Source organism: Plectropomus leopardus, chromosome 4, assembly GCF_008729295.1.
Source record: "Plectropomus leopardus isolate mb chromosome 4, YSFRI_Pleo_2.0, whole genome shotgun sequence".
NCBI lineage: Eukaryota > Metazoa > Chordata > Actinopteri > Perciformes > Serranidae > Plectropomus > Plectropomus leopardus.
Window position 1 is genome coordinate 3225240 of NC_056466.1, and position 14728 is coordinate 3239967.

Below are 14728 nucleotides of genomic sequence, written 5' to 3' on the forward strand. Positions count from 1 at the left end.
AGCAAAACAAACTAAAATAGTGGATTAAATTTCAATCATAGCTGCAATCTGGTTTCTGCAAACACATCCTTCATCAAACCCGTTGGGCAGTTTTTCCAAAAGAGACTTTCTTAATGCTTTGTATCTACTTTTATGAATTCAGTAAAACTCCTTGACTGACAGAGAAGGTCATCCTAAAAAAAATCAAATGTTTTAAAATAAATACACAGAAATTATTAAGCAGCAACTGTCCATTTGAAATGTCTAAACAATCAAGCATAATGGAAACCATCTAGCCAAGACGGCAACATCTAAAACAATGAAAACGCGTCCTCAAATGAGTCATAAAGCACCAGAATGGGAGGCTTTTAGTTTGAGATTTGTTTGTTGAAATTAAACAAAAAAATATCCTGACAAACATTCAGTGGGAGGTTGTGCCTAAGACAGGATTTGCTCAAAGAGCAAACTTTCAGGTTTAGTGTTGGACACCTGCCTTCACCACACCAGTCCACACAACAATCATTCCCACACATTGCTTTATACAATCTGACTGTGTGCAGAGGTTCAGCTCTACAGACGAGCTAAACAGAGCCTGGTGTGGGACTCACGCTGCTCCTAATCCCCTTCCTGCAGCTCGCCTACTGTTTGTGTTTGCAGCACACTAGTTCCCAGGGGTGCACCGTTTTATCATGCCCCCTCCCATCCATGCCGCTACATGCGCTGCATGTGGCGGATGTAACACTGGGGAGTAATTGGCGGTGATATCTCTCTGGAACGCACGCGCTGAGCATTGGGGTTTGGCTCACAGGGACAAGGTGACAGATCTCAGAGGCTCCTGCTTAAAGGATGACTGAAGGAAAAATGAGGAGAGGGAGGGTGAGGGAAGACATATGTGCTGAAAGTGTGGGATCAGAGCAGAGGAAACGGACCAGATAAAACATTATGAGAAAGCAAGATGGAGGCAGCAGTATCTTCTCTAGCCTAAGGGCTGGAGAAGTGCGCTTGGTGACTGTTGAAATTTATGGAAAATGTAGAGAAACCAGGGCAGTAAAAGTGAATGAAATATGTTTACCTTCCCTTGAGGGAAAATAAGAAGAGGATGAAGAGTGGAAATGAAAACGCAGAGGGAGGCAAAATGTGTAAGATAGAAAAATGCAAATTATGTTAAAAATGGTAGAAAGCTACAGGGGGATAATGGAAAGGAAGGACTTAATAATTTATCCAAAAAAGATGCATTTGAAATATATAAATATTGAGAGCAAACATTTTCCTTAAAATGGTTTTTAAAAAGCTATTCAAATATTAATTAAAAGAGGGCATTGTGGGAAGAGTAAATGTCAGAGGAGAAAAGCAATGCGCTTTTATCATGAATGTGTTTTTTTTTAATGTGGTTTAAGGAGTGGACTTTTCCAAGCACATTTGTTGTGGTAACCACATTAGTGTATGTAATACACATTTTAGTAGTCACAGGGAATTCTACACTGTCTGTGCAAATCTAAACCAAATTAACTCATCAGGTTTGTCTCTGTAGCAGTCGAGAAGATCTAAAAGAAAAAAAAAGATCAGAGAATCACCTCCTTGTGATTGTATGCCTTCACAAACCAGTCAAGTTACACTTACAGTTCACGTCAATGTCTGTGAAAACATGGATACTTCATGGATACACACATCTTTCCCCCCGGAGGCACAGATGATCGCTACAATCAGCAAAGTTTCCAAGTGGGCACCCAAGATTAGTGTCACAAATTCAGTATCTGACCAAATGTTTCCCCTTCTGTTCCTGAATTATGACATACAGACATGTGTTTTTCGAGAACATTTGATAATCTTTGGCCCTTTAGATATCAAATGATCATCACTTTGTAATTTTGTACTACTTGACATTTGTGTGAATTTTTTATCATAATGAATGTATCAATTCTTGAGTTATAGCCAAAAGCATTTTATTGTCAGTATCAGTCTGTTGTTCAGTCCAAGCGTAAGTTTGCCAGATTTGAAGATATTCCCTGAAGTTGTTCTTGAGATACTGCATTCATGAGAATGATATTGATGCAAGGGTTATGGTGACCTTGACTTTGGACAACCAAATTCTTATCAGTTTTTTGCTTTCTCCATTTCAACATTTGAACCAGATTTGAAAAACTTCCCTCATGTTATTTTTGAGATACTGTTTTCACAAGAATAAGGCAGACAAAGTCAGAGTGACCTTGATCTTTGTCCCATGACCAACAAATCTATATTAGTTCATCATGAGTCCAAACATAAGTTTATGCTAAAATTGAGGAAATTCCTTCAAGACATTCTTCAGATATCATTTTTACAAGAATGGGACGGAAAACCCCAAAACAAGATGCCTGCAGCAATGCCTATTACAAACTCAAAGACATAAAGCTGTAGAATCCAGCATTTCTGGAGCTGAAATCATACTGGGACTAAAATGATATTTCTGCTCCTGCTCCCTCAGGTTTTTTTTGTTCCCCAAGATACTTCTTGTGAGTCACTCAACTTGGAACTATGGAGTTACAATACTAAATCTCTGGAGTACCTATAAGACAACTCATGGTATTAGTAAATGAGTATATGTAATTGCACTTAATTAGATGGGTGATCTATAGCTTTAACTATTTCAGAAGCCATCTGCAATCAACCTAATGATGATAAACCTCTGGGGCCAACGGCAAATACTCGAGAGAGCCGGTGTAGCCAGCAGATATCTGGCCAAGACTTCCTCTCTTTGGCTACTCTCTATAAAAAGATACATGCACATGAGTAGATTTTTTTAAGCTATAAGAAAGTTGAATTTCACCCAAAACCAGCATGCATCTTATACAAAAAACATGTTGTCCATTGCTTACATCTGCCTTCATTTGCAGATATCTGTTTATAGAGATTATGACTTTAGATATAATAGTGCTGTTAGATCAACTGAGGAGGGGACAATTAGTATAAAGCTTGTTTTTGTGAGGTATTTGGCCCATTTGGTGAGTATCTAAATGATGACTAAAAGCCCTTGAAACTTTATCGTGTTGTTTTTGACTATTCCTAATTGTTCTCCTGTGCGCAGTATGTCAAAGTTAATTATAATGTTTGGAAAGACTCATAATGGAGAACGTCTGTTTAGAATAAAAGCATCAGCCAACAGGAGACACGGATGAGAGATATTTACACAGCATCCCCAAATAACCTGGTGGTGTCATCTGCTTTAAAGGGATCTGTTAACTGATCGTGGGGGGTGCAGCTCTGCATGCTAATTGTCTCTTAAGAATAACTGGAGAACATAAAAATGATAGGATGCAACTTGATTGTTTTGAGTCATCAAATCATTGTAATTACTTTAATTCCTAGGTGCCAACAGATAATGTGATATCCCAGCTTTAGTAAATGTCTGCCTCTTTATCCAAAAGTCTGCTTCTGTTGTGTTCTTTATACCAACTCATTTGTTTTTAGCTAGTTAAACTAAAAGCCGAACAATAAGGTCTTCGTGCTTGTGGAAATGTCCTTGTATTAATTACTGAAACCTACGTGAGCGATGCACTCATAAAATAATGACATGTTCATTTTGTCTTTGAGGAACAGAATATTTAGCTTTTTATTGCAGTGCTGCAGCAGTTAAAATGATCCACTTTCCAGGGCCTAGAAAGCCCTGTCAGCTGCAGTGATATTTGGAAATCAATAATTTCTCCTTTTGTGACAATAAAACACCTGTATAGGATTTTGCATTTGTAGAGAAGCAAGTGTATAATTTGATGGAGAGAAAGAATTATTGTAATGACAGTTTATACATTCGAAAGTTACTCATTCTGCTGCACTAGGCTATAATTGGTAGGGCAGTCATTCACCTACAACCTGAAATGTATTTGGCGCCATTCATCTGACAATTTAGATCAACCGATGGCAAATGTGTGATTTTAGCATGAATTCAAAAGATAAACTACTGTCTAATCCATCTGCTTGTTTCAGCACTACATTCCCTTAATCAGAATTGAACCAGGAAAAATGTCATTCTCTCACAGTGCACGTTATACACACAATAATCCACAAAAGAACTTAAACTTTTAACCACGATTAAGGCTGTTTAAATATCTTACTTCAGAATTTGTTTTAACTGAGTGTAATTGTTTTTAATGACACTTGTACACTGTAACATTTTTCTTATCCTGTATTTTTTTATTTTTGGCCGTAACATTGTTTGTTATTTTGTATGATTTTATTTCTATTTCTAAATAAAGGTTTGAATGAAGGAATAAATAAGACTCTTCAAAAAGAGAGAGATGACTGGTTGCTCTATAATATGCGCTACAATCAAATGTAGGTCAAAAACTTGTGTCGGGTGCTCATGGAAAACGGGAACCAACAGAGTTAACAGGAAGGAAATCCAGGCACTCCAAAAATGTGAAAAAAACTTTAGAAACATGGAGGAATTTTGTTTGAGTGACTAAATCATGAAAAAACCAACATGTTTCGCCCACCACAAGCCTTCGTCAGGGCTTAAAAACATATGTATTATGTACCACCTACTATATATGGTGACAGGAACCAATAGCTTGTTGTTGGCTTTTTTTAAAATGATTTAGTCACTATAATAAAGGCCTTTCAACCTAATTCTTCTGTGTTTTTCACATTTTTTGGAATGCTTCCTGTTAATCTTGAATTAAACTTCTGCCTGAATAAGTTGCATTATAGATGTATATAACACTCAAGATGCTAAATGGACTTTTCAACCCTACATGTCACATTCACACACTAATGGCCAAGGCTATCATACAAGATGACTCCTGCAACTGAGGTACAGTAAACATTCACACACTGATGGAACAGCCATTGGGAGCAATTGCCTAAGGATACTTTGACATGCAGACTGGAGGAGCTAGGGATCAAACCAACAATCCTCCAATTAGTAGACAACCCTCTCCACCCCCTAAGCCTCAGCCATTCACAGCAGATCCTTTGATACCCATAGTGACACGTGTGTAAGCACGTGAGTGCAGAAATAACCTATGATCAATTATAACTTAATTGCATCTTTCCCGTAATGTACAAAATATGAGACACCTCTTTGCCATCATATTCAGTGCTTTTATATATATATATTTTTTTAAATCATTACTCATGTTAAATTAGGACCAGTTGCAGTCTAGACTACAGACCTTTTTTAACAGCATATATTTTGACTTTCAAAAGTAGAAAAAGCATGTGATAACATTAAAAATGGCTGAGTTCCATTGAGTGTCCCCATAAGCTTTTCCATTGAGCCAGCATGCACAACACCAGCTTCCCTTAAGTGTGATGCAGCCATCACTTCTGCTATTAAATACACTTTTTCCTTTAGAGAATACCGTATGAACACTTTGCTTTTCCTACCATGAAATGTCAAATGTCTACAGTGAAAAGGGCCTTTAACCAGTAATTTCTGTATAGCTATTTGTGACACCTGAGAAGAGGCATAAACACATAATGCACAGTAAAGTGCTGCATGACTTGCTGTCAGTTCACCAGGATTTAATTTCCCCACAGGGGTCCATGTAGCACTAATAATGCAGGATGACAGTCACCAAACTGTCTAATGAATGAGTTACCTGTCAATCTATCTGACCTCATATTTCACAATTGTAGTAGTCCGAGTGTCAGTGTGTGTATATGAATATCTGACCCAAATGAACCAAACAACAGGTGTGAAAGCGACCATAATGTCTCTTGGCATAATATTACAGTCACAGACTGTTACAAACAAACATTTGCATCCCTTGAAGTCCTAACTCACAATAACAAAGAGAAATTTCCAGTCCCTGTTCTGATCAATAAATTAGACTTGAAATGATTTTTTTTTAAAAAGCACAACCTGTCATGCTGGCAGAGCATCACTCAAGACAGTGAATTAAAACGCTCAAAGAAAAGTGAAAATAGCGCGAGAAAAGCACTGCCATCAGAAAACTGCAACAGACTGCAAGATAATGAGATAGAGATTGTATAGGCTACAATGTAAGAGATGAATGCACAAAATCACATAACACAAATGGCATAGCTTTAACTGGAACAGGACAGGATTAAGATTAGGGTCACGGGTAAGGTAACATTTTTAATGGCTCATCTCATTTCCTCTACACAGATACCATGTGTATTATCAGACTTTGTAGAATTTGAAGACTTAATGTTGAATATTGCACTAAATTGGTCAGTTTAAGTGATTAAATTTCCCCAGCCAAAGGTAGTTAGTCAGTATGACCATATGCCAAATATATGATGGTAATTGGTAATTGGTATGGTAATTTCAGCTCCTTCATTAAATTAAATTACGGCAATTAGTCCAGCTGAATCATGTTATTGTTGGGTCACTGTCAACCACGTCCCAGGTGAAAACCAGTGACTATCAACATGTCAATATTTAATGTCATATTTCATATTCAACACTGAAATTATTGGCCACGCATGGGAGCACAATGGATCATGAACTGCCGGGCGACAAAGAAAGCTGGGACCAAAAAAAAAAGGGATTCTGAGCATGGCCTTCAAATGAAGCCATGATAAATCATAATTAAACATTTGAAGTTTTTCCTCGACAAAACATGCTGGATGTGGAAGCTGTAGTTTTAACATACAGAAATGCTTACAATAGACGTTTAAATAGGAAAACAGCTGGGGATGAATAAGCTTATGTTCCCATTTGGTGTTTACCCATTATGCATTATTTGTATTATGAGTTGTTTTCATTTGGTGCTGTAAAGCTTTGTAAAATGTGTCTTTGGAACAAAACATGTCACTGTTCACACTCCTGTGAGTCCCCTGACATACAAAAAGGATAGAATAAAGAGAGGAGGAGGCCCTCACCCTGCCATGACGATGAAGAAATCCAGTCGGTTCCATGTGTCCCCAAGGTAACAGTGTCGACCAAAGATCCCCAGAGCGACCATCTTTATAACCATCTCTAGAGCGAAGAAGATGTAGATGAATGCATCAAAAGCCTGTCAGGAAGACATAGGGAGACAAAGAGACAAGGTGTCAAGAATGAAAAAGGCAGAGAATGTCATTTGTCATTTCTTGGGCACCATAAATAAACCTCCATCTCTGACATTTCTTTTTCCACTTCCAATGGAGAAAAATGGATATCTACAAACCTTAGCATGTTACAGTCAAACTAACGAACAGAGCTCTTATATATGTGTGTGTGTGTGTGTGTGTGTGTGTGTGTGTGTGTGTGTGTGTGTAATTTGGGTGAACCATCTCTTTTAGTTTCAGCATGGAGGTTGAGAGTTCTTTGAGGCAGAAATACTCAACTTATGGCTTGGTGGCCATTTAAGGTGCCAGGTGGCCCTCCAACCATTTTCTAATTCACAATAAAAATAATATGATTTTGAACGTAAAAAAGGGACGAGACTGAATAAAAAAGCTAATATGTATAATTTAACTGTTAGTTCAGGTTAAAAAAAGAAAAAAAAAAGTTGTAGAAAATGGTACAGAACATAAAAGAGAAACAAGGCTCAGCTAATGGAAAAACACCACCTGTTGCTCGGAATTTGCAGCAACATGCTGATAAAGACTCATAACTTAGAGTCAAAGGGTCCATCCTGCCTTCTGTCGTCAACACAGTAACACTGGGGGTTGTTGTGTTTGCTTGACTCATCTTTATTAAATGGGCACTTGGGGTCAGTGCCACGATGTGCGCACAGTAAATGATCTCAGCAGCTTCATATGAACATGGTGCTGTCCAAATCCACAATTCGTGAACTTTCAAAGAGCCTCAAGTGCTTCCTGCAGACTTCTTGCAGATTGCTAGATTCTGTTTCAGATACAGACTTCATTAGATTTTGTGTTTAAGGTTGCCCATAATCTAATTACTAAAAGATTGGACATGGTTTACATAAAGTTTACCACACAAATATTTACACAAGTATTTAAAAAAAAGTAAATACATGTTGGCATTGGTCATATCCATAGCATGGGTCTGAAGTCCCATCTAATTTTGCACTTCATGTCCTTGTTTATGTCTTCAATAGAACCCAAACAAGAAGTTAATTCATTAACTGGCCAATAAATTTCTGTCTATTGATTAATAACTACTACCACAACCTTTTTGGCAATTGATCAATTGTCATTTTTCAAGCAAAATTTAGACATACTTGCTGGATCAGCTTCTCAAATGTGATGCTTTCTTTATTATAAACAATTTTGGCTAAATATTTTCAGGTTTTAGACTGTTTGTCACGTTAGGCGAAGAATCTAAAGATGCCACCTCAGAACCTGGAAAAGTATCATGTACATACTTCAACATTTTCTGACACCTTTTAGACCAAACACTTGATTGAATAGTTGAGAAAACAATTGTCAGATCAATTGTTATGAAAAGAATCACTACTTGTATGGGAAAACAACGGCGAGGCAGAAAATCCAGGTCCTGTAAGTGGATCTTCAAAATTAGCCAATGACATGAGCTCAGTTTCTAAGACATTGACCTAATGGCACTTTGTGGATGAGGTGGGTGATCACCTTGGACTGTATCCAGTAGAAGTGCAGAGAAGGTAAACTGGGATCATGTCCTGCACCAGGTGAAGACATACTTAGCTAAGTTTCAGTAATGTCCTCTCTTATAGCCCCGTCCCCCTTCTGGGCATCTCTCAATCTCTGTCTTTCACATTTCCCGCCAATCTCTTCCTGCTATCTCTCTTCCTGCAACTGTTGTATCTTCTTCCTCCTATCTCTCCCTGACAATTTAATATCTTCATCTCTCTCTCCAAACCTCTTTCTCTCTTTCAAACCTCTATTCCTCCCCTCCTCAGCTGAGCAGTTTGCCCTAAACGCTGGGGTAATGGAAAATAATTTGTTTGAGCAGTAATCAGAGATAAGCCCCACATCGACATCCCCCACCTCACTCCCAGCTTTAATCAAGCATCTAATTAAAAGAAGAGAGCAAAAAATCCAAATAAATCAAAGATCTCAGCTTGCTAATGCGTGTTATTGCTGTTGTGAGCAAAAAGCCCAGATTAGCTGGTGTTCTTTTCTGTGTATACAGGGGGATTAGAGATGAACTGACGCGCTTGGCGTTGCCTGTAATTTGATTTTCAGAGGGAAGTACTGTAGGCAAAGCGATCTGAATCTGAACCACTGATGTGAATCTTTGTTTTGTTACTTGCCCGCTGCGGAAAAGAAGCGTCCCACTCAGCAGTCCCGGAGGAGTGTCGAGACACAAGACCGGCCTGCTAATGCGGGGGAACGGTCAGAGTTTGCAACCTTGACCTTTGTGGAACTGAAAAAGATGAACGAGGTGCTACCTATTGTAAAGTTCGCTGAACCAAACTCCACTAAATGTCAAAAAAACATTCCTCCTCTGACATTTCCACAGATCTTTCCTCACACCTCTCACTCCAATTTTTGTTTTAATGCCAGTTCTCTTGTCTCTTTTTGTCTTTCATGTCTCTATATCTCTATTATCCCTCTTCCTTTTGCTTTTTCTTGCTCGTCTCTTTTGTGTTTTTTTTTTCTTGACTTTTCAGACGTTTTTGTATTTGCATTGTAAGTTGCAAGTATAACCCAATTCATAGGTAAAATCTGAGGTTGACATTGATGTTGAAGAATTAAATATTTGATCTATTTTTTTTCATAGCCAAACAAGACTAGCCTACTGCCAAGCTAGCACTTTGAGGTGAATAACACCAGCATGCACACTCACAATGGAAATGTTAACGAGCTGATGTTTGGCAGGTATGATGTTTTCTACCATTTTAGTTTAGTGTGTCAGCATGCTAACATTTGCCCTTGAGCACTAAACACAGATTATCACTGAAGATGAGGGGAATGACATTGGATCTGCTGTTAGTTGGTCATAAATGAAAGTATCAGCCAAATTATATATTATTCTCATAATTACATTGCAGTGACAATGTAATCACTGCCTGGGTTTTGTTCAGAGGCAGTGTTTCTAATTGAGTTAATGAAACATTACATTTATGTACTGCGCTGGAGGATACATTAATTTGCAATATTTTCTTATTACGTCAGTAGAGAACTGAATTTATTCGGCATTATGTTTTTTCTCAAAAAATTATTTCCTTTTTCATATAAGTTGTTTACAAATGTACTTCCAAGAAGACAAGGCAGCCCTCTAAATCCTCTATGGCAATGTGAAGATTTTTTTTTTTTTTGCCTCAGATACAAATCGGGCAGTTAGCGCTCTGAGGTAGTGTTTGGAAGGGGAGGGGAGGGAATGGCAGACCATTTGATGTTTTATTACTGTATCCCGATACTGCACCTTACTACACAATGGTGTAACAAATCTATCTAATCAAAGAGTAAAACCTTATTACATGAGAGGGAAACCGATGAAAAGCATTTACCTCCGTAGGTTTCAAACCTTTCACATCTTCAAAGCTTTTTTCAATACGACTAAAGGAGTGATCAGATCAAAGAATGCTGCTATTACAAAAGACACTTCAGGAGAAAAGTTTATCAGCCTTGGTGGATTCATGTCCAAGCCTAAGCTCTTGTTTGTGCTTGTGATTTGCGGTGAAGGACGTTATTTGCATAGAGTTCCCTATCTGAGGGCTTTTTATTGATTCTCTCACATTTCCTATTCAGTAAGATGAAAACACTGTTGTTTCTACACAACAGCGTGTGATGTCTACAAGATTCTCTCCCATCAAGGTCATAGGAAAGCTAGAGAGAGAGTCAGCTGCAAATTAAATAGCTGTTTGGTCTTTAAGATGTTTTAACACACATCTTAGAGGCATTCGAAGTGGATAAAGCTTCCATGGTGAGTCGTGAAGCATCTTTAGGAACAAGTTACAATTTTAGCTGCCTCTATTCCTCTTTACACAGATATTGCATTATCGAGCCACTACAAAGTCCCTTCACAATTTCACCTTTACATTTTTACAGACAACCAAACAACGGTGGCATAAAGAAAGGACTGTGTGTGATTTTAGATAGCATGCCAGCATCTGTTTTTTACAGTTTCTGGCTGATATAAGTGGTGTCATTTTGGCAATTTCTACAGAAAACATGCCTTAAGAAAATAAAAACAAAAAACAACATCAGCAGCAAAAACTGCCAAATATTTTTTTCTATTATTTTAAAGTAAAGAAAAAAGTTGACATTTTTTAAAAGCATAAGAAAATCAACACTTTTCAAAGAAAACATGCTTTCCAAACCTTTCTTAAAGAAATGAAGAAAAAAAAATCTCCCAAATTGTTTAAGATTATAAAAGTTGCCAAATGTTTCAAAGTTTTCTATAAAAGTTATAGAATAAAAAACTAAAAGGAAGAAAAAAATCAGCAATTATTTAAAGGAAAACATGCCTCTAAACGCGCAGGCTGGCATGTCTTCTTTAAAAAACCTCGTTTTGGTGCAGTTACTACCTCCATTGCCCGCTTAAAGGCGAAACTACTTTGCCTCCACCTTCTGTGATCATACCAGCACAGCATAGCGACACGACATTCCTGCCTTGTGTAAAAGCGATGTTTTACCCTTACAGAACAAACTAAAATGTAAAGATTATAGAGAACCTGTAGTTCATCAGTGATGCAAACCATCTTTTCCCATTCAATCCAATCATCCATCCATCTAAAATAGAATACTAACTAACTAAATAACTAGCTAGGCATCCAGAGGTCTTCAGTCCACGTTTGTTAGAGTTTATAGATTCTGCTGGCGAGGGACCATTGAAATCATGCTATTGAACAATGGATTTTCTGAGAGGAGAGTATTGACTGTGGTGCCTTAGTGCTCTAAATCCGTGTTGATATTGAATAGGGTCTATAGATACTTGGAGGAGAAATTCTATTAGGTCCAACTCTCCAGCCACCCCCCCCCCCCCCCCCCCGCGAGCCAAATCAATCTACTCTGTGTGTTGGCTGTTATATGATGAGTGTGGTGCCTTGTGTGTGTTCGTGTAAGAATGTGCAAAAAAAGCAGGACGCTGGGGTGATTCAACAAGAGCCTCACACCGACAGACTGAAGACATACGTGCACACGCTCGCGCACAGATGTTACGCCTACTCAGGCCACCTTTGACATAAGTGAGAGGGGATTTTGTGTCTTGCCAGATGACGAGGAAAGCTGCCGAAGTGCCGAACGTGGGGAAGTCATGCTCGCTGCACCATAAAGACCACATGCTAACAGTGAGTCACCATGAGGAGTTACAGGCTCCAGCAAGGAAGGGAGAGCGGGAGGGGGGGGGGGGGGGGTACGAGGGAAGAATACAAAGAAGAAGAGGGAGGGTGTGGGTGCATGTGAATTGGTGTGTTCTTTATGTGTCAACACCAGCAAATCGATACATGTGCACATTTCCTAGAAGTACACTTTGTTCTGTGAGTGGCCCGAATGTGTATGGATGTGTTTGCGTTTACATAAGTGCTCCTTTACATGTTGTATACAGCTGTCTTTGAGTGCTAATGTGAGTTTAGTATGTCTGCTTTTGTGGAGGGATTATATATATGTATGGCTGAGTACAAGTATGAATGTCTAAGTATTTCTCCACAGCACAGATGTATGCATGTAGAGCCTCTTAACAAATGCAGTACTGATCCTGTGCAACTAAGTAAACTTTATTTACAGGGCACTCTTTAAAGGGCTTCTGAGAGGAGAAAAACAAGACTATTCAGTCACGCTAATGGCTTTGTGAAGCCATAATACTCATTGTAAATAATTCAAAATGGTGAGATAAATAAAAGTTAGGGCCCAAAGTTGGATCTTTTGCCATTGTGGGAAAATAAATGTAAATATTAGACAGAGGTGGTGTCAGTGATAAATATCTATAAAGCAGAATTACCGCCTTGCAGTTGAATGCCTCCGCCAAGCACTGAGATTGCGGTTTATACCTATATCTGTCTGGACAAAGAGGCAACCTCCTGAAAAATGAAGCCAAAAGGAAGTGCCAAAAACTAAAGTTCCTTGAATAGCCACTTGGGGCTGGCTCCAGAAGCCAGTCAGTACATCTTCAATCCTGCAGCACAAAAGATTCAGTTTCAAGGGGGCAGGCAAAATAAGTGTCACCAATTCAGTATCCAGTAAAATGCCTCTCCCTCTGTTCCTGAGTTATGGAGTCGAAAAATGGCCAGAAAAGTGTTTTTGCAGAACATTATGATGGCACATTGAAGTTGACCTTTTGCACATGAAATGCCATCACTTCATCATTTTATCCAGTTGACATTTGTGAGAAATTTTTACATAATTAGTTAATGAATTCTTGAATTATGGCCAAAATCATGTTTTGTGGGGTCACAATGACCTTTACCTTCAGCCATCAAATTCTCATCAGTTCCTCCTTGAGTCCAAGTGGACATTTGTCCCAAATGAAAAGAAATCTCCTCCCGCATTCATGAGAAAGGGACAGATGTAAGGTCACTGTGACCTTGAACTTTGAGCAATATCGAAACAGTTCAGTGTTGAGTCCAAGTTTAAGTTTGTGCCAGATCTGAAGAAATTCCTTCAAGGTGTTCCTGAGATATTGCGTCAATAGAACGGTATGGATAATGAACTGAAAACACGCCTCCAGTCATGGCTGTTGCCGGCACGGAGGCATAAAACTAATGGTGTTAGCTGGTATAAATGTCCCTCTCCACTGGCTGAACACTACATTGCTTTACTTGTTCAAATAAAAACTTGAGTGCAGCAAGATACTACCAAACTGTGTGAAGCCCTTGAAGAGTTATCCAGCTGTGCAGCTATCATTAGTCACTGAGATGTCACTACTAAGAGCAGGGTGTCTCATTTACCAAACTGTTTTCTCAATTCCTCCTTTACTGCAGCTCTTCCTGGCACCTTAAATAGGATGCAAGTAAGATAAATGTGGAGATAATGAGGGGAACTGGACAAATCAATGGACAGATCAAACAAACCAACAACACCTTCCCTTAGCTGTGGAGGAACACAGTGATACTACACTTTCAAGTAAATGCTTACGTTAGCATGGTTGCATTGACTTTGTTGACACATACAAATGTTTTCCAAATAAAAGAAAGCTGGAGGGTGAAGTTATCCATTAGGATGCATTCTACCAATAGAGGTATTTAACTGTGGACCAAAGTGTTGGACTAACAGACGGACATTGCTGTTGCAGAATGGTGTGTGTAAAAAAACTCAAACACAAAACAAAATTATCACTATCCAGTTATATAATAGATATATAAAACACATTTAATATGTTTTAAAAGTGTGCACAGACTCGGTTTCCATTTTGTGGGAGGCCTCTTGAAATCTGGTTACAATGACAAAAGTTTAAAGACAGGAAATGTGTGTGTTGGTTTGTACCTGTAGTATTTGGCATCGGTCTGAGGAGCAGTCGATGTTTTCGCAGGGCTGGTACATTCCCAGGGTCACGCAGTTCAACAAGATCACCATCATACTCACCCGCTCGAACCACGTAGAAACATCAAGAGTTAAGGAGAACAGCACATTGAGTGGAGACACAGAGCAGAACACGGTCTGACAGGACAAAAAACTAGTGACTTTTCATTCAGAATTGTGTCATCCACTGGTTCATAATCATCTCAGTGATGAATAATGAAAAAAAGTGGGACTATGCACATGCCTAAATTCAGTAATGATGACAGACATCAACGTGGCAAGTGCAGGAACCAGAACTCAAAATAATAGCTGCTGTAGTATCATTGTCAGTGTGATGTTTTAACTATAAACGCTACATGTGGTTTAACAGTGACACTCCAGAGTTCATTTTCTGGTGTTACTCAACAGGGTCAAATCACACCTTTGCCATCACTTTTTAACTTTTATACCAAAGTGCTTAAAAACTTCATGGCAG

The 14728-nt window shown here is 38.6% G+C and overlaps 1 protein-coding gene across 1 annotated transcript in view; it reads right to left on the minus strand.

The window, feature by feature from the left end:
* The window catches only part of LOC121941708 (voltage-dependent T-type calcium channel subunit alpha-1I-like), a 215496-nt gene that overhangs the window by 163076 nt on the left and 37692 nt on the right, over nt 1–14728 (minus strand). Inside the window, exons 2-3 of the mRNA XM_042484560.1 lie at nt 14218–14329; nt 6805–6938 (exon numbers count right to left, since the gene is read on the minus strand). Of these exons, the coding sequence (XP_042340494.1) occupies nt 6805–6938; nt 14218–14329 (246 nt within the window). The remainder of the gene's footprint in view (nt 1–6804; nt 6939–14217; nt 14330–14728) is intronic.